Source organism: Parasteatoda tepidariorum, chromosome 8, assembly GCF_043381705.1.
Source record: "Parasteatoda tepidariorum isolate YZ-2023 chromosome 8, CAS_Ptep_4.0, whole genome shotgun sequence".
In the NCBI taxonomy this organism is placed as follows: Eukaryota; Metazoa; Arthropoda; class Arachnida; order Araneae; family Theridiidae; genus Parasteatoda; species Parasteatoda tepidariorum.
The window spans coordinates 40,310,295-40,336,718 of NC_092211.1; the positions used below are offsets into that span (position 1 = coordinate 40,310,295).

The following is a 26,424-nucleotide window of genomic DNA, read 5'->3' on the forward strand; positions in this document are numbered from 1 at the left end:
TCAATGCAACTATAGGAATCCTTTATTAAATTTGTACTTTAACAGATTTAGTGCATTTAGGAAAATATATACAGGCATAAATGTAACATACCAAAGATAACTTGATGTAAATTTGTAAGCTAAACAATATAAGTATAATTATGTTATATAGCACTATCACAAAAATTTGAAAAAATGTTTTAAGTCGTAAAATTTAATAGCATTTAATTATGAAATTTAAAATAGTTAAGTTTTTTTTTCACAAATGGAGCCTAATCAAACCAGAACTGTCTATGATAATGGATCAAAGGGAACACATCAAATTTTATAAGATTGCAAAAAAAAAAAAAAAAAAAAAAAATGTCACTGCTGCTTGACTTTATATAAATAGGCTATTTTCAAAACAGTGAACATAATATAATCAGACAATATAACCATAAAACATTAAAGCATTTCTTTAAATAATAAATTAAGGTATCCAAATAGGTAAAATCGGCAATTTTGGTGAATTTTTTTTGCTATATTTGAACTTTTGTTCTGAGCTTTCTAAATCTCTTAAAATTTTTGTTCCCTGATTTTTAGAATCAGAGTTATAGTTGTTTTTTCACATACTGATAGTTAAAAGAGAATAGCAGTTTTAAATGCATTTTTAGAAAAAATGTTTATTTTGAGGAAATCACTTTATTCCAACACACATTACGAAAAGATTATAATAGAATTCTTCTAAGCTTTGCATGAAAAGTTTGAATACTGTTAGCTATGTTTTGAACAAAAAGCTAGAGCCTAAGTGTGAATTTATTATTTTTAACATGCTTTACATAAAAATGATTAAATTTTTTCTGTAAAAAAATAAATATTGAACAATATATTTAGTTTTAAAATTTTTAAAAGATAGACAACATAGGTAACTTTTGAAGGTAAAACAACTTTTCAAAACATAGTTAACCACATAATCGAACTCGAAAATTGCTTTGATACTTATGCATTATAATTTGTTGTAGAACTGTTAGCGTGGCATAAAAAATTTGTAGTTTTTATGCTCAAATTTGATTAGTTTGAAAAAAATATTTTACAAATTCTTAAAGTCTACTTAATTTAGAATTTCAGGTGTTCTGTTTACTGAAACTAAAAATTACATTTAAGTTTGTTTTTATTTAAAGAAAATTGTGCTGAAACCAGTTGGATACTTAAAAAAAAGGTGATAATATATTAAAAAATCATTTGGAGAAAGAAACTGATGGCAGGAAATATTTTAACAGAAGAGTTCATAAAAAAAAAACAGATTTTAAGGTTTAAAATAGCAATTATATAACTCTAATTAATAGAATGTTATCAACAATACATTAGGTATTAATTTTTTTATTGCATGCCTATTTATGTGCATAAAAACTTATATACTTGACAACACAACTATTTTTTGTAAGCCACATATTTTATACATCAACACATCTTTAAACATTTTCATCACATAAAAAAATCAATGGAAGAAAGTACAGCCGACCCTCAATCCAAAAACCCCAGGTTTTCGTAGGAAAACAAACACTAAGGTCATTATATGGTGAATATGCAAAAGTACCATGAATATTTACTCATAAATTTAAAAATATAACATTAATTTAAACAAAACAATGGTATTATTTAATAAAAATCAAAAAACTAATAAAGTGATTGATAATTAATTATGCAACTTGCCTTTTTTTAAGATGTTAATATAGAAAATTTTAGTAACATCTGTTGACATCAATGAAATAAGCATTTTAAACACACATTTCAAAAATGAAAAATGTTAAAACAAAACACTATTTACAACTTTTAGATATTTATTTCATACAATACAAACAATCCATTGCGGTATAACTATGTCAACTAAATTAAAAGTGGAAATCTAAATATTGCATAGTGAAACCTTTCCTGAGCGACCACTCTGTTCTACAGTAAAATGGTTGTTAAAGGAGGTTGGTCATTCTTAGGGGTTGCCTCTATTGACTTAAATGTAATCAAAAATACATGATTTTTCACAAGCGACTTTAATTTTATTCACTGTCATTTTCTTAGAGCGGAAGTACCACTCAGGTTGGCTTTATGAAAACCAAATCGATGAATAATACTTAAAGTCAATAAATGCGAGCCCTAATTACGTGTAAAAACAAATTTACCAATTATGAATGATAGAACTATTTTAAATAAATAAACAATTATGTTTGTGGGGTCTAAATTTGCATCTAATTTTATATCATAAGAATTAGTAAACTTTAAAAATGAGAAGAGGTTTGTTTGCTTGAGATGCTTAGTCTTTTCAAAAATAACTTTTCCCCCCCATTTAACTTTCAACTCTAAAAATTATCATTGACAGCATCGTCTATAATGCACTCTGAATGCAACATGAGGTTGTCGATCTCTCTCAAATCTTCAAAAAAAGCTCTCCAAATAAGAGCCAGTCACAAATATTTTTAATATATTCAGTTTACTTATTTGTTTTGCGAAATATTTTTCTGTATTTCCTTATTTGACCTTTTTTGCATTTGATGATGAGGTTTTGATGGTCTCTCCTAAAAGTTTTCTTCGACACAAAGTTTATGGAAAAAATTCCGTGCCTGCAAAAAGTAAACAGAGTAGAGGTTGTCTTTCCTGGAGGTTTTACTGTATAATGAAAATGGATTGTAAAAATAATATTTCCAAATACACTTTTGATTACAATATAGGTATACAATACAATATGTGGTATAGTATAAAAATATAGATTATACATACAGTATGTAAAAAGAATAACACAGTAAAAAAATAGCTTGATAAATGGCTTGAATATTAAGTGCTTTGAAAAAAGAAAGCCCTTTTTAAACCGATGTGACAAGTTACTTCTTAAAATAATCTCGTAATAACCTTTTTTCTACCATAATATGTATTATAGTATAAAAATATTGCTTATACATACAGCATGTAAAAAATAATACTATATGTAACCAAGAAAAAAAATCTCTAGATGGCTCGGATATTATGTGTTTTATGAAAAATATTTTTAAACTAATATGATAAAAGTTACTTACAAAACTATAAAAAATACAATTTCTGTTCCATTTATAACCACATGATTAAAAGACTTTTATGTTTTTACAGTAAATCTTTGCAATTTATATATAATTTTATAATTTGTATGTCTCAATTCACATTTATTGGTCTTGTTAAATTTTTTTGATTATCTACATATTTTAACTATTTCACATGAAAAACTAGGAAAAGTTATTTAAGATTGTAGTCTTTCATTCTCCGTAAATCTGCAGAGCAAGCAACAGAAGCCTTGTCAAAAAACATGAGTGATTATTAACAGTAAATCACTAAGACTTACACATCACCAACACCAAATAATAAAAGAAAAAAAAACTAATGTGCAGTTATATTCTATACATTAGTCCATGATAAACACTATATTAAGAATCACTCTTTATTAAGACTTTTGGTCTGGAAAATATTTTGATTCCTTCTTCCGCTTTTGCAAGTTGTCGTTCCAATTCTTCTTTTTGATTTCTTAAGCGCATAGTGTCATTTCTAACAGGAAGTGCTGCTAAAATCCTAATCAATTCTTCTTGATCTAAATAAAAAGAAAAATGATTCAATTCACACAAATCAAATTTCAAGTCAAGAGTGTAAATTTACTTTTGATCCACAGATATAGATTTTGCTTAAATTCTATTATACATTTAAAAACAAATGTCAAAAACAGACATTTTAGGAACATGATAACTGGATGGAATTACAATTACATAATAATAAATGTAAATAGTAATTTACTTTAAAAATCATAAGAATAAATAGAATATTATTATTTTTTCCGAAACTCTAATGTTTTAACTCTTTCATCATCAGACCAAAGAGTGTAACCAGTAGGAATGGAAGAATCCTCAAATATTTTTCTATCATCTTTCTTTTTCAATTATAAGAATCAATTCAAAAATAACAAGAATAAATATAATATTTGTAATATTTACTTTTTTTCAGCAACTCTAATGTCTCAACTCTTTCATCATCAGGCAAAAGAGTGTAACCAGTAGGTATAGAAGAATCCTCTAATATTTTTTGTTGCCTTTCTCTCTCAATTTCCCATTCTTTTTTTCTTTTGGTCAAACTATAAAATATTTCTCAGATATAATAAATTTAATAATCATAATAAAAAATAGAGTATGTAAATTAAATTATAAAAAATGACAGAACTTGCAGCAATAATTGCCTTTTTTATAAGTTTAAAAGGTTCTAGAGTGATTTCTATGAAATAGACAACAAACAAATATTTGACAACTTGTTGATATATAAAGCATCATGTCATTAAATAGTTAAAGTAAGTTATTAAATTTTGTTAGTGAAGGTTATTATTCTAAGTTATTATTTGTATCATCAGAAAGAAATTGATTGACAAATAAATTAATATAATACATACTTTCAGCCGTTTATAATTATTAGATTTATAAAATATAGTATATCGATTGCTACTATTCCTACGAAAGTAATCACTGAACTAATTATGATCAATACAATAATTTAGTCTACTGAAAGGATTCTTAATACTTCCACTGAAGTTCATATTTCTTAAAGAATGTTATAACACACAAGAATTGCTTTCGGTTGAAACTTTCTGATTACACATAATACGCAAAAAGAAATCTGGATCCATTAACAGATCCTTTATAAAGTAGTAGGTCTTTTCATAAATTAATTTAAATTTTAAACAAACCTCTTTACAAAATATTTTTTCCTGAAAACCTACCTTTTACATTATATTTAATTTTAAAAATAAAACTTTCAAATGATAGATCTTTTAAAAAACAGAGTTGACAATGTCTTTAGTTCATAATTTTATAATTACAACTTCTTCAAAATCATAAATTTTATGATTTTTTTCTACATTTGCCTTATTTCTTTTGCCTTATTTTATTATCTTCATATGACGATTTTTGATTCAGAAAATTGTGAGATGGTGTAGATTTTTTACAATAGTAGGATCTTTCATAGTAGTCAAGATTGACATATATTAAAACTTACCCACATGAAATTATTTCCACCATCATTGACCTTATATGAGAGTTTCTTTATAATTATTATTTATTTGTAATAAACAAATTGACAATATTTTTTATTTAGCCATTGACAATTAACTGCGAAATTATGAATTTTCCCCATGCAGACAGATATGTGCTAAGCATAATTGTTTTTGTTATCGCTAATGCACAGAAAAACCACATTTCTGTTTTTTATAATAAATATGTTAAAATTAGCTTTTTAAATGTTGTAAAGTAATCTATAAACCAAAAAGTTTTTTGATATGCTTAAATTTAAAATAAAAATAAGAACAAGCAGTGGTCTAAAAATATTACACTGTTCTATAGTTAACAACTACCCTCTGGCAAATGTAGTTAATTACAACCACAACTTCTTTAAAAATAAATTAGTGACTACTAACTACTTTTGAAATAAAGTCACTACTTCAATACTTTCAGGAGACGAATTAAGACTGAAAAACTTAATTTACCATCAAGTTCAAATTGGTTTTGAATTATAACTTAAGGAATTATAAAGGTAAGAAATGCTACGAAATTATCAAATACTTGCAATTTTTTAAAGTGTTTAATGGTCTTTTATTTCCTCTAAGAAATAAAGTACATCAAAAACTGCATAGCAAGGATCTTCTCCATTTTGAATAACATGCACATCCTTTTAGTGTTTGATGAGCGTACAATCACGTTTGAAGGTACGACAATTCTATATAGAGACTGGTGATTTTGAAAGTGATGGACAAAATTTGCAAGCTAACTAAAAAATTTCCATTTTTATATTTTTAGATCACTTTAAAATAAGAATTATACGCTGGTCAAGACATTTCAATGCTCCCATCATGAACCTTTCAAGTAGCTACCATTTTGAGTACTAATAAAGACAAAAGCTACTGTTGTGAAGAAATCAAATTATATACATGTGATTTCGATTACATGATTTTCCAAAAAAAAAAAAAAAAAAAAAAAAAANAAAAAAAAAAAAAACAATAAAAAAAAAACAACTGCTGTCAACTTCATGAAAAAAATGCTGCTTTGAAGCATCTGATGTAATTCTCACAAATACTCAATCAGAGAGAGATTATCATCACATCAATTGAAAGACCCACATAATATTTGCACCAATTAGCTTAGAAACATTAAAGCATTTGAACATTGTTTCTTTACTTAATTGATGTGGAAAGTAGATGCCAGGAATCATTATAAATTGCTATAATTTTTTGGTATCATATTACTTAATACAAATTACAAAAAAATAGCAGCTAGACTAGTTCTGCTAATTGCTACTTCCAATCACTGAGAACAGTATATCTTGAATAAATAAACTCTGCAAATTTAACAATAACATTTATAAGTAAATAAAATCTGCTAATGTTTTAGAAATTACAAAAATCTTATATAATTTTTTATACGAAAATCGAAAAACAATATATTGTTCAATCACATCTGTAACATTAAAGAATACTAGATATCTTACTACTGTGGAATTTGGCCCATTTGGTGTCGCACTTTAGGCTTTAGCTCTATTTCTTTTGAAGTATTAGAAAAACTGATTGGTTTACGAGTGCCCCAAAGATTGCTTTCTCTGCTTTTTATTATCTATAATAAAAAGAGTTATTTAGAACACAAATCAACAAAACAAATATTTTCCTTGCATTTATTAATTTTTGAAAATTTAAACAGCCTCTGAACACATGTAGTGATTCTAAAAGTAAAAAATACTTGGTAAACACTGTTTCAATGATTTAAATCATCAAATAACTCTTGCTAAAAATCTTTTACCTTTTACTAACTATACTAGATTCTAAGCAAATCATTATTCAACTAACAATTTTTGGTTTTGAACAAGCCTAAAAAATTTGAGTAGCCTGAGGATTTTTATGTATTTAAATAAAAACAATCAAAGAATCTTTAGGCCAAATGCTTTCTTTTTTTTTTTTTTTTAATATTATTTTTCTTCTAATGTGAGTAAAGAAAAATAATTTTTACTACAGTTCACTCATAAATTCAAAGTAGATGCTCATACGCCAAATGAAATATTCTTTATAGTTGTTTTATAGTTCGTGTGTTTTAGGCAAATTATTTTTATTTGTAATTTTGCTTTCACAAAGATTAAAGAAAAATTGTCTTCATCACATTTTACCCATAAATTCAAAGACCTTTCTACCCCAAATGAAATATTCTTTATATTTGTTTTATAATTTGTATGTTTTAGGCAAATGCTCTATTTATTTGCAATTTGGTTTTCATTGATAGTAAAGAAAAGTGATTTTTACCACACTTTTCCCATAAATGAGACCTTTTAATCCAAAAATAGAATATTTCTCAAAGTTGCTCTATAATTAGCGTTTTTAGGCAAATGTTTTTTTATTTGCAATTTGGCTCCAAATGAGATTAAAAAAACAAACCCATTTTCACAATAGTACTATTTTTTTCAGTTCACAAAGTGCACTCATAAATTAAAAGACCCAACTTTTACTCTGAATCGTCAAATCGGATAATCCTCCTGATTGCTTTATAATAAAAGTGTTAGGTAAAAAAATACTAAAAAAAACTTTAGTAATGTGGAAATATATCAAATTCGATTCTTCCCCGATTGATTTTAAAGTGATAAAATTTTAAAAATACTGTAGACCTGTTACAAATTTATGCCAGATTTTTTTAGAAATTAAGTTTTGGTCTGTAATAAACTGATGAGGATATTGAACACAGATTTAAAATTGCATAAATTTCTTTTATATAAGCATAGCTAAATCAAGATAACAATTTAAGAAAATCTTACTAACCCGTTCACTTTCTTCTATTTGATTTAAACGAGGAAGAGATTTGGATGTCTGAAGTTTTTCATGAATTTCAGACTTTGAACTCAAACATGGAGAGCTAGGGGGATTTCTTCTAAATGGTCCAGCTGTTTTAGGTGGGACAACATTTCTATAGGTCATGTTTTCCTTTATTGATGGATCCTGTATAATAGAGTTACATATAGTATTATGACAAAGTATTATAAAAAAATGTTGGAAGTAAAACAAAAAATTTAAATATCAAAATTTTTATTTTTTGGTGTCTGTAATATATAAAAAACTAATATTATTTACATTTACAAAGCTATACTTGGCAAAGGGTATAACAAGAATTCAGAATATAATATCAACACAAATTTAGAATAATACAAAACATGCAACCAAAAAGTAAAGAGACTGACGATCAAATAACTAATACTTTTTGTGCAACATAATACACAATTGCAGTGTAAAATAGTTCATGTGGCTTACGATGCACATCTAACTACATTTAAAAAATCTGTCATTGAGATAGTTTTAAGTCTTTTAAAAACAACAGCCTTTGTTTGTAAATCTGAGTCCTGATAACATAAATCTGATGCAGCCTCACAAAATGCAAATGCAAAAATCTTCTGCCCACTGTTAGGATGTAGATGCACATGAGGATGCTCCACGCAGAAAACCTCTATGTTTCACAGAAAATTTCCAAAGCATTAAATAAAAATAATTCTTTTCCATTTTGAAGAAATTAATTCATATTATAGAGTGATAATATGCTTTTTATTACATAGATAAAAATAACATGTATTAAGTTAGAATGAACATATAAATATGTAATTTTTTTTTATCACAAATAATGATCAGAACATAAATAACTTAAACCTATTAAAGCTTTCAGTTAATTTTATTTTTAAATTAATTCACATTATGTAATTAAATAATTATGATACAAACTTACCATTGTAAGCATTGATTTGGCGATTTGGATAGGTATTAAACTATTATTTTGTAACCGCAATATTAACGCACCTTGTCTAATCCGAAAACTGGCAGATCAAACTTTCAAGTTCTTGAACCATCTCTAAAACTAAATATTGATAGAACTCTAAAATCTAGAACTGATCTTTTCATAGAATAAGATACTATAGATCAGAGTAAAGTTTAAAAAAACCTAACCAGGGTGAGTTTTATTGGTTTTTTTCAGGTTTATTATTACCTAGTTTAATTCTTTTTAGGTTTAAATGTTAACTTTTAATTCAAAAGAGAACAGTTTTATTAAAAAGAAAACTTTCATAGGAAAATAATTAAATAATGAATTAAAAAAAATAGCTTTAATTTTAAGGTAGTGCCATCTTTTCACGCTGATATTGATAAAGGGCTCTTAAATCAATTCTAATTTGACTAGAAATAAAAGCATAATATTGGGGGCAGAGAAAAAAGCTGTTTTCTGTTTTATTTATTTGTGTTGTTGTTTTATTTATAAATATTAAGATATAATTTAACTTCTTTTTGTTAAAATAAAGTTTTTTGCAGACTAACTAACTACTAAACTATAGTTAATTCTACAATTTAGTTTCTTGAATTGCTTTTAAAACTATATTTAGAATTAGTTCTGCTGCGAATTCAATAATTAATGTGAATAAAATAATTAATTAATCATGTAAACTTTTATTAAATATAATTTATAATGCAAAATAAGTTAACATCAATTTTATATTATTCTGTACTTTATCATGGTTTAAAGTTACACATTTATCTAAATACACTATGTTTTGAAAGTAGGGTTATGCATATTTGTGTATTATGTAACAATTGATATAAGGGCAGATTTTGATTATGTTCATAAAAAAACCCCAAAAAACACACAATTTTTTTTTTTTTGGAGGTTTGTCTGAGGGTCAAAAACTCTGGGTCAGAGGCAGCAGTTTAAGCTTACGACTCTCAGAACAAATTCACCAAATAGATATAAATATATCATAAACTGCACTGAAATAAAAAATTTTGGCAAAAACTCTGCGTCAGAGGCAGCAGCTTAAGCTTATGACTCTCAGAACAAATTCACCAAATAGATATAAATATATCATAAACTGACTGAAATAAAAAATTTTGGCAAAAACTCTGGGTCAGAGGCAGCAGCTTAAGCTTACGACTCTCAGAACAAAATCACCAAATAGATATAAATATATCATAAACTGCACTGAAATAAAAAATTTTGGCAAAAACTCTGGGTCAGAGGCAGTAGCTTAAGCTTACAACTCTCAGAACAAATTCACCAAATAGAAATAAATATATCATAAACTGCATTGAAATAAAAAAATTAATATCATATATATATCTATTGCAATTAGTTAACTTTTTGTCCTTCACGGTATTATGAGTATTATTACTATTATCTGAAATACTAATATTGGGTTCTTAAACTACAGAATCATAAGTTTGGGTGAGAGTTACATCTTGAAAAATGTGAATTTATAAACCAAAGACTAAAACGCTCTAACCATCAATTTTTTTTGTTTATTTAAATGGTTTTTAAACTAAATAAATGCCTTTATAAATACGCATCTTACATAGAATGATTTTGGAAATTATACTGGAAGAAATTAAACTAAAAAATTATTATTAACAAATAAATATTGTTAATATTAACTTCTAATTCTAAACCAAAAATCTAAATACTTACATCAAGAAAGTTTTTCTGTGCTTGATAATACCTATGAGGTACTCGAAGAGGTTCTAATGTCTGTTTTTCTTCTAATTTCTTCTTGGCACAAGCTTGAATCTCTTTCAACCGTTTAAGGTTTTCTTTCAAATAATTTTTTTGTGGAGGTTCTAAAAATGAGAAATCATGCAATAATTAAGGCAAACTTACAAAATAAATTCATAAATACCCAGGTATTTATAAATTTTGGGTATTTACTTACACTTATAAAAACTCTGGTATTTTACATCCATATCTGGGACTCATTCATATTACTTTCAAGCAGAATCTAAACATTTCACATTTTTACTATTATTTTATAATTTAATTTTATAACCGTTGCTGAACAGCCAACCCAATTTTATGGGTTTACGACTATTAATGTTCAACTCTGTAGCCTTGAAATTTTGAACCCAATCCAGATGACGAGGGAATTCCTGCATCTAGTGTTGGGAGAAATTTTGCTTTCGTGGAGGACTTTTTGATGAAGCTAACCCGCATTTGCGTTACATGGAGAGGAAGATCACGAGAACCTCCCACGGTTAGCCTCACGGCAAGGGGACTCTAACCCATGATCCGTTTCCCACTGAGGATTTTTCACGTCAGCACTGTGGTCGGCGCCAGCCGGATGTGGAATTTGTATTAACTGGGATGCGGGATTCGAAACCGATTCGCCTCATTGGAAAGCGAATGCTACATATCACCTGAGCCATCGCGGCTCACATTTTTACTATTACAGCATTTTGTTAAAATTAGTCCCCAACAAATAATTTTTTTTTAAATACTTTTTATGACTCAAGGAAAATAGCTGTGCATCCCAGCCTTATGACAATATACCACAGAAATTTGCTTCGTAAGTAGGTAAAGGAAGTATACGATAATTTACTTCATTCTGAGAAAAATGTCACAGTTTTGGATGCAATTTATAAAGTTTATCCTGCATTTAAAAATAATAAAAAGCAGCATGGATAAGAAATCATGGAAGGCAATTTTAATTGGATAAGTAGGAAAAAATAAAATTCCTACAGATGACAATGATAGTGCACAATTAATCTTAGAAGACTTGAGAAAGTTGACTCGTTCTAAAAGTACAGATGAAGAAGTAGTGGAACAATGGATTAACAAAGCTGAGATATTAGATTGTTGTGAAATTTCAAGTGACAATGCTCCATGTAATATGTTCAGAAGAAACAAGAAATTTTTGAAGAATGTCCAGAAAGTCATGAACAAAAATAATTCCCAGTAGCGCGTTTGTATACACTGAGATGTTACTTAATTACATGGAGTAAGAAGATGAAAGCAGATCCACAAGAATAATGATGTGCAGTGTTTTATTGCATAATAATTTTACATTTTCTATAACTTTTTCATCAAAATTTGCATAGATTGGATTATTTAGGATTTTGGCTTAGCTGAAGAAAAGCATTTCCAGACCATCCTGGTTAATCGAGATTCTTCTGTAATAGTTATGCTTACTTGGTTTTTCAACAGGCCCTCTAGCTTCTTTGTGAATTTCTTGTAGTAGTTTTGTCAGTGAGTCTGACTGGTTATGCCATTTTGGTACAGATCCAACTGTATGTGGTCGCTGGGGAAGTTCGTATTCCATGACAATATGCTAAATAAAAAAAAAGCATTTTTAATTCTAATACAGAAAAAAAACTAAATAAAAAGAAAGATTTCCATGTTGAGAACTGCGACAAAATAATCACCGAATTTCGGTATCTTCCGGGCAACAGACCGAGGGATATTAATAATAAAAATAAAAAAAATGACAGAAGGTGACTAACTCGATAGGTATAACTCATAGCTACCTCTGGGCATTCCTCTACATGCTTCTTTAAAAAAATTTTAACTTTAAAATCCATTTGACGCCTTGGCGATTGTAGTTGGCCTGACAAATTACAATATGGAAATTATATAATAAAATAACAAGGAATAGTTGCTTTAAAAATCTTATGTGTATATGTCTCTATAAATTAGGAAAGCGGAAAATAGATGCGTTCATGTTTTATTACACCTAAAAATCGTACAATCAACAACCCAGGACATAAATAGATTCTAGACATGTGATATAAATACTTTTTCTCCTCTCAGTTGAAATCTGCTAAAAAATTTCTTTTCATCAGATTCAATAAGTAGTATGATTTCTTATTAAGTAACAAAACGATTAACAAAATACCTAAGTGAATGAAATAAAAAAATGAAGAAGCAATAAATTAACTTAATATTCGAGCGAAATACTTTACACAAAAGATATTAAATGATATTTAAATAGATTATAATAAGTTTGAAGTAGCTATTTATGCATTTTGAATGGTAGTTATTTAAACTTTAGGTTTCTTTTAGCACGAAATAAATAAATTACGACAGATAAAATACTTAAAAAATTTAACACGAAAAATTAGGAAAATAAGACAATAAGTCAATTAAAATGTCAAAAGACTTGAAAATTATTACATTGCTTTCCGATTTTTTCAACACATTACAAGAATTACAATTATATCGATTAAAACTTAAGATTATTTAGAAAAATTAGTACTAATTTTCTGTAACTGTTTAAAAGGATAAAAAAAATCTTACTCAAAACATTATCGATTTTTCAATTTCACGGGAGACGAGCAAGTGGAACACAAAATAAACAGTATTGATTGATTGATTTTACTCATAAAAATTTTATGAGCTAGCTTTTGTCTCTATAAATTTAAAAGAAGTAGTAGTAGTAGTAGTACTTTATTTACGTCGCACTAAAGCTGCACAATGGCTATTAGTGACTGTCTGGGAAACATCTCTGAGGCAGATTCAATCACAATTTTGATCCTCTGCGAAGGGATGGTACTCCGTTCTGGTAGCCCTATGACTAGCGTAAAGTGCTGCAGTGATGCTTGACTTTGGCGATACACTGGGAACCGCGCCTTTACGATCGGACTACGGGACTTAAAAGTTTTATTTCAAATACACTTGATGCCTAATCACCCAAGTAGGTTAGTAAGGAACTAAAAAAAATCAGGTGTGTAATATTATAATTTCATTTTTATTTCTCAGTACAAAATGCTTTCCCACGCTCTATGGAGACATTGTGGGGAGCTCATGTCAACAATGAAATTGGCATTCATATGAATAAAACAAAATCAAGATGAACTGATATGACAGAAGTGAAAAGAATTTTGACATTATCGTAATTAAGTTTGTGCATTGTGCCCAAGGTTGTAGCAATGAGAGTACTTTTGAGAACAAACATATCTTCTGAGCTCTCTTAGTGGAAATTTTAAAGTGCGTGTGGTTTTCACAATGTAGCCAAAGTTGCTCTAGAGAGGCATTCTTCTTCAGTCTCGACCATCGCGGTTTTCCCTTTTTAATTAACCTTTACTTTTCATTGACAATGATACATTTTATCTTCAAATTATTTTTCGAACCCACTTTTTTTAAAATCAATATTCTAATCCACTATCTTTCTATCTGCATTCAAACCTGCTATAATTTGATCAATTTTTCTAAGCATGTATTTGTGTTGTTATGTATTATTTCAGTACATATTAAATAAACGAGCAGGATCTAGCATCTCGCAAACACATTTAATAACAACCTAACGAGATACACAAACACAAACTGAAACTAAACATAAATACAAACTGAAACTATAACTAAACAGTTAATACACAGTTACAGTTAATCTGGCTGATGCCACATCTCCCCCCCTTTAAAGATTTAGTCTATTGGGAGCTTTCACAATTCTTCCAGAGCGAGTCACAACAGTTTTTGGAGATACATCCTTCTTCTGAGTTAACACTGTAGGATCTGGATCCGTTATTTCTGGTAAGCTCCTTTTGTTATCTCTTTCTGAAAGAGCTTCCTCTAAATCATCGTTTAGCGGTGGAATCTGTAGTTTAGATCCTGGAATCAAATGTTTCCTATTCCGTCGAAGCACTTGTTTGCCTTCTTTAACAAAGTATGACCTTGGTGATTCAGCTTTTCTCTGTACAGTTCCAACAGCCTTCCTATCAGTTATCCATACCTTGTCACCCGGATGTATTGGTTTCAATTCATGAGCATTGTGCCTCCGATCATAATCCTTTTTCTGTCTTTCTATTCTTTTCTCTTCTTTTTCTTCCAATATCTCCTTCTCTATTAGCTTTGGTTGAAGTAGTGAAATTGCTAAAGGTAAGGTTGACTGTAGTCGACGCCCCATCAACAATTCAGCAGGACTGTAGCCGTTCTTTAAAGGTGTTGTCCGATAACTCAATAAAGCCAAGTAAGGATCTTTAGACTTTTTGAATCTTAATTTAATTATCTTCACTGCTGCTTCAACAAAACCGTTGCTTTGAGGATATCTTGGACTTGAAGTAATGTGCTTAAAACCGTATACTTTTGCAAAGTTTTGAAACTCTGCTGTTCTAGTAACTTCAAACTGTGGTCCATTATCTGATCTTACAACATTTGGAATTCCATGTCTGGCAAAAATTGATTTGCAGTGTAAAATTACTTCTTTTGATGTTAAACTATCCAGTTTTGCCACTTCTGGATAACGTGAGTAAAAATCTGTAACTAATAAATACCATTCTGCATGGAGTTTAAATAAGTCCATAGCTACAATTTCCCATGGTCTCTGAGGAAAACTAGTTGGTTTCAAAGGTTCAGAACAGTTTTTAGCTTCCTGTATACATGAAGGACAGTCCCGAACTAATTCCTCTATTTGTTTACTGATGCCAGGCCAGTATACTGCTGAATTCGCTAAAGCTCGACATTTATTAATTCCCATATGCCCTTCATGGATTTTGCCCAATATTTCTTGTCGTAGCCTATTTGGCACGATTATTCGGTTTCCTCTCATTAACAAGCCATTCTGTATGGAGATTTCATATCTTAGAGGCCAAAAGGGTAAACAGGATGGTACTATCTGGTTTTTCTCCGGCCAACCTTGAGAAGCGTAATTGATCAACATATTACATGTTGAGTCAGTCTCTTGTTCTAGTTTTATCTGGGAAAGTCTCTCTGAAGACATCGGAACAGATTCTAAAACTTGATTGATAAAAGCTTCAACTTCCTCTTCCAATTCCAGATTTGGAGTTTCTTGTTGATGTGGTGCTCTAGATAGTGCATCTGCTACGCAAAGATTTTTCCCAGGAGTGTGGAAAACATCAAAAGAATATCTCATGAGCCTCATTTTGAGACGTTGTAGGCGAGGTGTTAAATCATCCAAAGATTTTCTAGTAAGTATTGGGACAAGAGGTTTATGATCTGTCTCCAAAAGAAACTTGGTACCCATTAGATAATTGGAAAATTTTTCGCATGCCCATGTAAGTGCAAGGGCTTCTTTTTCTATCTGAGCATAACGTTGTTCAGTAGGAGTTAGAGTTCTGGATGCATAAGCTACCACCTTGATTGTAGAATCATGCTTCTGACACAGTGTGGCTCCTAATCCATAAGAAGAAGCATCGGCTGTAACAATTGATTGTTTGTTTGGGTCATAGATGGTAAGTATAGGTTCAGATAACAAAATGTCTTTTAACTTTTTTAGTGCGGTTTCCTGAGGAGAGTTCCAAACAAATTTATTCTTTGTGGATAACATAGAAATCAAAGGCGCCATAATATCTGAAAATCGTGGAATAAATCTTGCTAAATAATTTGCCATTCCAAGTAGCTGTTTCAGTTCAGTTTTGTTTGTTGGGCTTCTGAAATTTTGTATGGCTTTTACTTTGTCCTGATCTGGGTGTATTCCTGAGTCATCAATGACATGACCAAGATATTTTATAGATTTAACAGAGAAACAGCATTTTTGTTTATTAAGAGTGATTCCCGTTTCTTTCAGACGGATTAAAGTAGATGTTAGACGTTCATCATGCTCTTTTTGATTTGAACCCCAGACGAGTATATCATCCATGTGACATATAATACCAGGAAGACCTTCTAAAGCTTGTGACATTCTACGTTGAAAATGTTCTGGAGCAGATGATATTCCGAATGGTAGACGTAAGAAACGAAATCTGCCAAAGGGTGTGATGAATGTTGTGAGATATGAAGATTCTTCATCAAGAGGAATTTGCCAAAACCCAGAGTTTGCATCTAATTTCGAAAAGATTTTCGCCCCAGCCAAAAGTGATAAATTGTATTCTGTTGTTGGCAATGGGTGCCATTCTCTTTTGATGCTTCTATTGAGTGTCGTCAAGTCGACACATATTCGCACACTTCCATCTTTTTTTCGTACTACCACTGCAGGAGAACACCAATCAGTAGGTTTTTCTACCTTCTGAATAACATTTAATTCTTGCATTCTCTGTATTTCTAGTTTAGTTTTCTCCAGAAGTGGTATTGGAATTCGACGTGGAGAAGTTAGAGCATATGGTTTAACATCACTATTAAGTTCAACATGGTAACTTCCTTTCAGTAAGCCAAGTCCTTGAAATAACGAAGGAAATTCATGAAAAGGATTAAAACTTGTAATGTTGAGCACAGACTGAGATTGGATATTGGGACCAAGTCCAAAAAATTTTATGGCAGGTTTTCCTAATAAACATGTTTGGAGTCCTTCTATAACATAAATTTCTTCTAAGCACTTTTTTCCATTATATTCAACATTTTCAAGCAGTTTTCCCATTAACTTCAAGGGTGTTTTATCGGGGCCAAAAATCACTTTATCTGCACTTTTTAGTTCTGCATGTTTGAGTACTGTGGAGGCAATACTGCTTGGAATAACAGAATAGTCTGCACCACTATCAATTTTAAATTGGATGCATTTTCCTAGTATTTTAACAGGAACAACCCACTCATCTGTGTTTTGTGTACTTCCCACTAGTCCTACAAAACCAGCATCACAAAGTTCATTGACTCTTTTAATAGTAGATAAACAAACATTATCCCAATGTCCTCTTTTCTTGCATTTTCTGCAATTTGAGTCCTTTGCTGGGCAGTTTCTTTTTTCATGTGGCTGTTTACCGCACCATTTGCAATTTTTTCGCTGATAATTAGTTTTCGAATCTTGATATTTACTTTTCGAATCATGAAAATTACTTTTGTCTGCATTAGTTGTTTTATTATATTTCTTCTTTTGACTAATAGCATTAACTGTAGAATTTTCAACTAGTAGTGATTGTTGTTTCTTAACTGATTCCGAAAGACGTACTTTGTCAATTGCAGTTTGCAGGGTAAGTTCAGAATCAAGTTGTAATTTTTCGCTTAAAGTTTGATCTTTAATACCAACAACTATACGGTCACGAAGCAATTCGTCATGTAAATTACCATATTCACACTTGTCAGCAAGAGCATATAAAGCAGTAATAAAATCATTGACAGACTCACCTTCTTTTTGAATTCGCCGATTGAACTGAGCTCGTTCGAATATTATGTTTCGTTTAACAACAAAGTGAGTGTCGAAACTATTCAAAACCTCCTGGAATTTCTTTTTATCCTCTTCCGATATACTGAGCGAAAGAAATATGTCCTCGGCTTTATCACCCATGACGTATATGAGAGCATCCACTTGTTCCTCTTCTGTTTTTGTTATTAGTCCAGAAGCAGTTCGGAAACGTAGAAATCTTTGCTTCCATTTAGGCCATTCCGAGGGAATCGAAAAAGGAAATGATTCTGGCGGCGTTATATGATATGCAGGAGCTGATGTCATGATGTAATTTCAGAATATCGAAGGAGAGTCAAAACTTACTGCGTTAATTTGTTTTCTTTTACCGCTGCCACCATGTGTTGTTATGTATTATTTCAGTACATATTAAATAAACGAGCAGGATCTAGCATCTCGCAAACACATTTAATAACAACCTAACGAGATACACAAACACAAACTGAAACTAAACATAAATACAAACTGAAACTAAAACTAAACAGTTAATACACAGTTACAGTTAATCTGGCTGATGCCACAGTATTCATAGACCAATACTTAAAACCACTATTTATCTATCGTAATTCAAAACCGCTTCAGATATTGGAACAATATCCGAAACTTCTTTTTAGATTAATACGTGAACCCATTATCCTTCTATCTGTTTTTGAACTTTCTATAACTTGATCAGCTTTCAAAACCAGTCTCTTTTGATCAATACACGAACCCGCTATCATTTGAACAATTTTTCAGGTACTTTACTCACGTCGCACTGGAGCTGCACAATGGGCTATTGGCGACGGTCTGGGAAACATTCCTGAGGATGACCCGAAAACTTGACATCGCCATTTTGATCCTCTGTACACGGGATGACTCCCCTGCTTTGGAAGCCCAATGACCTGCTCGCGAAGTCAAACACTTTAGAGTTGAACAGTTTAACGAGGACCGATACTTCGTACCCTCGGTCTCTACGTATTCTGATCAAAGTGGTCACCCACCCGCTTACTGACCTCAGTCATTGATGCTTGACTTTGGTGCTCTACGGGAAACCGTGTCTTTAAGATCAGTTCACTGAGGAGCAACAATTTTTCAACGCACTTTGCTTTGATCAATAATCAAACTCGATATCTTTCTGTGAGTATTCGAACCTGCAAGAATTTGATAAGTTATCTAATCCAATCACTTATGATAAATACTGGAATCCATTTTCTTCCTCTTCGAACTTATTATTGTTTGATCAGTCTTCAAAACCATCATCTTTTTCTCTAAGCCGTCTTTCATTTGATTAATTTTCAAAACCAATTAATTTTGATCGATACTCGAACTCACCACCCTTCTATCGGTAGTCGAACTTGCTATTATTTTGATCAGTCGTCAAAACCAGTCACTTTACTACTTGAAACACACAATTTTTTTTCAGTACTCAAATTTGCTATCATTTGAACTAATTTTGAGAATTTTTTAGATGCTCGAACCCACTATTTTTCTCTCAGTACGAAAGCCAATTTTTATTTAATTACTTTTTTTTTTAACTAGCCTCTTTTAATAATTACTCGAACCCTCTACCTTTTTAATCGGAACTCAAGTTAGCTACCATTAAAACAACTTTCAAGTCCGCTCTATTGTGATCAATACTTTTTACCCCTATCTTTCTATTGGTAATTTCTGTCATTTGAAACTAGACTTGATCAATACTCGAATCCCATGTCTTTTTCATCGGATTTTTACCAGCTGCCATCGGAAGTTCTTGAACTCACTCCTTTTAGACCAATGCTCGAACCTACTATCTTATTACCTGCAATCGATTCAGCACTTTTTTAAATAATTTTCGAACCCACTATATTTTAATCGATATTCGAACCGGCTATAATTTCAGTTTTCAATATTTGTCTCTTTTAATCAATACGCGAAATCACTATCTTTCAATCGCTACTCAAACCAGTTATCATTGGCACAGTTTTTTCAGATGAACATTTAACCTGTAATTTTTCTACCAGTATTACAACCTGCTATAGCTTGATCAGTGTTCCAACCCATTATTTTTAAATCGATACTCGAACACCCCATAATTGGAATAAAATTCCCTTTTTGATCAAGACTCAAATCCACAATCTTTCTACCGATAATCAAATCTGCATTAATTTTATCAATTTTTGTAACTCATATACTTTATTGTGATAACCAGTCGAACTCACTATTATTTTAACTGGTACTTGAACCTGCTGTTTATCGATCATTTTTCCGCATCCGCTAGCATTTGAACAATTTTTGAACTCACTCATGTTTTCTAGTCTAATCTGTTTTAATTAAAACTCAAACCCACTAGATTTCTCTGTACACGAAACTGCTATTGTTCAATCCGTTCTTAAAATTAGTGCATACCTTTTTATCAGGGTAACAAGTCCCTCAGTGGACTGATCGTTAAGACACGGTTCCCAGCAGATCACCGAAGTCAAGCATCACTGGCTGCGGTCAGTGTGCGGGTGGGTGACCACTTGGATCAGTCTGCGTAGGGACCGAGGGTGTGCGGTATTGGTCCTCGTTAAACTGTGCTACCGTAAAGTGCTGGACTTCGCGTGCAGGTCGTTGGGCTACCGAAGCGGGGGTGCCATCCCCTCTGCAGAGGATCAAAATTGTGATGGCATGTCTTCGGATCATCCTCAGGGATGTTTCCCAGACCGTCGCCAATACCCATTGTGCAGCTCTAGTGCGACGTAAATGCACTAACCTACCTACCGGTAACAAACCCACTCTATTATAATCAATACTTCTAAACATAAAATAGAACAATTACTCAGAGTTCTAAATGGTTTAATATATATATATGAATAAAATAGAAAAAAATTTGATGGAAAAACGTAAAGGTTCTCTTCAAGACACATTCGTTTACGATGGTAAAGGCAATATTTCAAAATAAAGAATAACTTTCCTAGGATACAAATTAATCTTTATAATGTGCCTATATTGCTAAAAAATAAAAATGCAATTGAAAATGTGTTTGAGATAAAAGAAAACAGAAAACAAACTTACCGACGTGATATAAAAGTTAAAATGTCGTAAAAATAGATGTACTAATCTAACAGTTCTCAAAAATTCGCTAAGAGGAAAAAGATATTAAACTAAAACAGTGTTTATAGCTTAAATCGTATAAAATATTTTTAAAAATATATTTGGTAGAAAGAATATGAAGCAAATTACATTTCAGCGCAGATACTTACAAAAAAAAAAAGAAAAAAAAAAAACACTTTAACAAGGAATATTTGGAAAATTTAAGTAACTAAACCCTTAATACAAAGAAAAATTGATTTAAAAAAATTTAAATTTATTAAAAAATTAAATTGCAAAAAAAACTTTAAAATGGGATATGCCAAGAATTAAGAACAGAAAATGTTTAAAATTGTTTTTTTTTTTAGTCCGAAACAAGCTAACCTGACAGCCTACATATAACTATCACAGAGGCGGACATTTTTACAATTTTTTTTTAAATTTTTTGCAATGAGGAAATAGTTTGAACCTTTTTCTATATTGTAAAGAGGGCGTAACTTTGAAAGAAAATGCAAATATCTGTCAATTAATATTAATTGAAAATGTTTAAAAGAATTTTGCTTAGTTTGAAACAAGCTACTCTGACAGCAAATATATTACTAACATAGAGGCGGACAGTTTGAGAATTTATTAATAATTTTTGGCAATGAGAAAATCGTTCGAAACTTCTTTTTCTATTAAAAAGTGAGCGTCAAACTAATAGAAAATATAAAGATATTTCAAGAAATATAAGTAAAAAATGTTTAAAATCGGCTTGTTTAGTTCAGAAGAAGCTACTCTGAGAGTAACCATATTGCAAATATGGACGGGGACATTTTGCGATTTTTTTAAATAATTTTCAGCAATCGTTTAAAACTTGTTTTTTTTATTAAAAAGTGAGCGTCAAACTAAAAGAAAATACAAAGATATGCTTAAAAAAATATAAATTGAAAATGTTTAAGAAAACGTTTGTTTAGCCCGAAATAAGATTCCCTGACATCATGCATATTACTAACATAAAGGCGGACAGTTTGCGAAATTTTTATAATTTTCAGCCATTAGGAAATCACTTGAAACTTGTTTTATATTGAAAATTGAGTGTCAAATTGTAAGAAAATACAAATATATGTCAAGAAATACAAATAGAAAATGCTTAAAAGACGTATGTTTAGTTCAAAACAAGCCAATCTGAGAGCATACATGTTACTAATATGGATGTGGTCAGTTTCAGAGTTTTTTTAATTTTTGGCAATGAGGAAGTCGCTTAAAGTTTTTTATTTAAAAGTGAAGGTCAAACTGTATGAAAATAATTAGATATATCACGAAATATAAATAGAAAATGTTTAAAAGAGGTTTGTTTAATGCGGAACAAACTAACCAGACAGCATATAGTCTATATATAGCATATAGGTCAAATGGTCAGCATATAGTCACATATTACATACATACAAGCGGACATTTTGCGATTTTTTTTATAAGGAGGAAATCATTTGAAGCTTGTTTTTTAATAAACAGTGATCGTCAAACTGTAAGAAAATACGAAGATATGTCAAGAAATATAAATAGAAAATGTTTAAAAGGGGTTGTTTACTCCGCAACAAGCTTACCTAAGAGCAAACAAATTACTGACATAGAGGCGGACATTTTTCGAAAGAATTCGGTTTGAAGCTTATTTTGTATTGAAAAATGTGCGACAATTCAAAAGGTAATTTAAAGATATTCCAACAAATATAAATAGAATTTTTTTTTAAAAATGTTCGTGAACTCCTATACAAGCTGCACTGGTAGATAAGATGAAGATAAATATCAAAAAAATCTTTATTATGAGATAAGACTTCGTTATCTGAAGAATATTTTAAATGCTATTTAACATCCCGATTAAAAATTGGAAAGAAAAAATTCGCATTAACGAAACTTCGTTGTAGAGGTATTCTTTGCATGCAGTTAGTTAATCATTTATCAAGCAAATAGTACACTATTGCAATCATTATTTCCGACTATACTAATGCATTAATCATCAAAATAGTTTTTCAAAGATTTTGGTTATAGTGAACCATCGCTTATAGTGGACTGCTATGTCCATAGACGGTTAAATATAGTGGAATTAGAATGCATTAATGTTGGAAAATTTACGTTAATGAATATGTTTAACATGTAAGCTAATCAATGACTTTTTTTTCTCGTTAAATCAATATGTTCCAAATATCATTATGTGTGCTAAGCATTTTTTTTAAAACTATTATTATGAAAGTGCAAAACAATAAAATTTAGTAAAATATAATAAGAAATCGATATATTTTCTGCTCAAAAATGGGATAAAGGTAATCTTATGGAATTAAGAAAATAAATATATTATTCTTTCTTAAATAAAGTATTTCTGGAAATATTGTTTTAACATTTTCTGGCCAGTTAAGCAAAGTTTTTCTTGTTGTAAACTTTCATATAGATGAAAAAAATTTTCTTCTAGAAAAAACATTTTTCTTACAAAAGTTTTTTTCCTTACTGCTTAAATTCTCGCCCAACACAGTTTTTCTAAAACCAAAAAGAGAATTTCAATTTGATAGTAAAATAATAAGAGTTCTTTTAAAACATTCGCACAACTGAAAAATATTTTAGCAAAGGAAAATTAAAGTTTTCATTTGCGATGGAAAGATTATTGCACTTTTATTGAAACTTTTATTTATATAAATTTAGAAAAATGAAGATGAGAATATTTGCGTTATTCAAATGGCCAAATATAGTGAAAGAAACGGAGTTTTTACTTTCGAAAATGAAACATTTAATACCATAGCACCTACTTTACGGCTTTTTGTGAAATAATTTATTTTTCAAAAGCAAAGAAAGCTATTCCTTAAAAAAAATTTATTAGTTCCATAAATACGATGTAAAATGAAGGGAAGGACTATTTATAAAATTAATGCCTCTACTAAATATTCTTTAATTCTGAGAAAATAATATAATTATCATTATCTACAAAGAGAGTTGAAAATTCCACTCACGAGTTTACGAATATGAATACTTAACTCTGAAGCCTCGTAATTTTGAGCCCAACCCAGAAAGAAATAGAACTAAATTAAATATTGGGATAAACTACAACTTTTTGATGAAAACAACCCGTATGACGAAGGAAGCCACAGAACCCTGCCACGGTTCGTTTTGCTTTCTTTAGACTGTAATATTAGTATTTTTTTCAGCAAACATCCACGCCTTACTATTTATATATTTATATAGCAACCGTTGTTAAACAGCCCACCCGATTTTTGGTTTACGACTACCAATGTTCAACTCCGTATCCTTGTAATTTTGATCCCAATCTAGTACCCCCTTGATCGGCACCCCCAGAGGTATTGATTTGTTATGGGAGCTTGGAGGACTTTGTGATCCCGAACAGATTTAACGTGCATCAGTTACCATTTATTACACGGGGAGTCTTCAATCCGCACCTTACTGGAAAACAAGTTGTATTTTTTAAATTTTTGTGGAGTTGCTGGAATAGTATTTTTACGGTTTATTATAAATCGCCTTCGCAAATTGTACTTTCCATAAAACTGATTTTTTCCCCGGCCTATTCATTATTATTTTTCGTTTTTTTGACAAAATCATTGCTTGATAAATATAATTCTAGCTAAATTAAAACCTCTCGATAGAATTGTAATGTATACAAAAAATAAATGCTTAGTTAAAAATACTCTTTTAATAATTGTTTATTTACCAAATCTATTATTTACTGACTGCTAATGTTAGTTTAGTTGTAAAAGTGCGGTAATAATTATTTTTCTTTATTTTGTTACTCACTTATCCATTTATTTACTTAATCCATTTTCTATTTACTTAACCATTAATTTTAATTAATGGTTAACTGAATTAAGTTAATTCGTAATAATAATATTTTTTCAATAATTTTCTAATTTAATTATTCAATTTTTATTCATTTCCTTAAATTTATTTTAAGGCACACTACCTTTATTTTCAAAAAATTGCAATCGAATAATTTAAAATCGATATAAAGTTATTTCTATTTATAATATACCATGGTAGGCACAGACGTTTTAATTTTGAAAAATAAAAGTATGAAAGTATTAAGTTATGACCATTTATCTTTTAGAGGAAAAAAAGAACTCCCTCCAAAAAAGAGAAACAGTGATTGCTAATGGGTTAATCAATTTTAATCGAAACTAAAATAAAATTGCTTACTTTTTCCCGTTCTTTGTTCGTCATAAATCAGTTTATTCTAATATCTTCATTCTATGTTCGTACACCGAGAATATCATGAATATTTGCATATGAAATCACTTTAACAGATGCTTTCATGATAAAGTAACCTGCCAATATTTCTGAAACAACTGTCGATTGTTAGAAACAAAACTTTGCTGCTGCCCGAAGATGCAGGTACCCTCTTAAGTTTGATTTAGTTCGCCATAAAAATAACGTCACGCCCTATTATGCCTATTATGTAATTATAATTCAGCACTAATTTAGCTCTTTTGTCATCATTATGCATATTTATGAACTAAAGATGAAGGCGTATTGCGGAGGGTACTTTCAAAGGAGGTAGGGTAAAAATAAATATTTTCTCTCGTCGAAAAAATGTAGAGAAAAATTCTGAAACTCAACTGATGACGGTTGAATGACTTATTTAACTCACAAAAAGCCTTTTTCACTTAATGGAAATGTATCGAAATGTTAAAACTGACGATTTGAATTCTTTTTCGATGAAATTTCAACAATCTCACGGCACATTTTGCTCTCCTTGCAGCTACATTTGTAAATTCGGAAAACAACAAGAAAACAAACGCGATATTTTTCAAACTAAATACTTCAGACGAATTTTAAAGCTATACTGGCCAAAAAAAAAAATCACTAACGGCGAAATCTATTATGAAACAAAAACTAAACTCATTAAAATAGACATGAAAAAAAAAACGATGATGATCTTGGTTAAGGCTTAAGCTAAGAATGACCACAAAAAATCCAACTTCTTTTTTTTTTTTTTTACAGTTTCGGCATGGGCTCCGGTTGGAAAACCTAAATGAGGCCGGCCGAAACTAACCAACAGACAATTGAAAGAAACATCCTGGGATGGGGAAGTTCCCAGTTGGGGAGGGGGAGTGCAAAGGAAGTGGCTCTTGTCTAGCAGGGATGGAATGCCGAACATATAGGTCTCATGGGCCACCTGGCGTAAAGAGAATTAAGGCTAGTATTTGGCTACCCTGATCCTAGTCATTCAAAAAATAAAAAAGTAAATATGTAAATATATAAAATTCAATGAAATAAAAACTTATTAAACGGTTCCTTGCTTTTAATAATTTTTTCATCTTTTCACTCTGACGTGGCGTGACAGCCCATGGAGGGCCAAGGCCTACTGTGCCCATCTCAGTTTTCTTGACTAGGGTCCAGGAGCAGGTGTTCCGGTCAGGTGGCCAGCAGAACGCAGAGCCCCCAATGTTTAGTTCCCAAGCATGCTTGGTCGACCCACTGAAGGGATGAAAGGCTGAGACAACCTTGCCCGGCCCAAGGATCGAACCCAGGACCTGAGGCACAGGAGCGAGATGCACTTCCACTCATATATATATA

At 30.4% G+C, this 26,424-nt stretch overlaps 1 protein-coding gene across 3 annotated transcripts; it reads right to left on the minus strand.

Moving 5' to 3' along the window:
- On the minus strand, positions 1-25,083 carry LOC107450831 (enkurin domain-containing protein 1). 3 transcript variants are annotated; one of them, XM_071184686.1, is made up of 7 exons: positions 25,045-25,083; positions 11,973-12,111; positions 10,479-10,627; positions 7,805-7,981; positions 6,496-6,617; positions 3,963-4,099; positions 1-3,565 (listed from the first exon to the last, which is right to left on the minus strand). In XM_071184686.1, the coding sequence occupies exons 1-7, from the start codon at positions 25,066-25,068 to the stop codon at positions 3,405-3,407; spliced, it is 909 nt and encodes a 302-aa protein (XP_071040787.1). In that variant the 5' UTR covers positions 25,069-25,083; the 3' UTR covers positions 1-3,404. The 3 variants fall into 3 exon arrangements, with proteins under 3 accessions (XP_071040787.1, XP_015922267.1, XP_015922346.1); XM_016066781.4 differs by lacking the exon at positions 25,045-25,083 and adding an exon at positions 13,077-13,213; XM_016066860.4 differs by lacking the exon at positions 25,045-25,083 and adding an exon at positions 12,954-13,068.
- Positions 25,084-26,424: the final 1,341 nt, after the last annotated feature.

Coding starts and splice junctions, on each gene's coding strand:
- LOC107450831 (XM_071184686.1), bottom strand. CDS start 25,068: ATGACGAACAAAGAACGGGAAAAA. Junction 10,628..11,972: donor AGGGCCTGTTGAAAAACCAA/GTAAGCATAACT, acceptor TCTCATTTTTAG/AACCTCCACAAAAAAATTAT. Junction 4,100..6,495: donor ATGGGCCAAATTCCACAGTA/GTAAGATATCTA, acceptor AATATTTTATAG/TTTGACCAAAAGAAAAAAAG.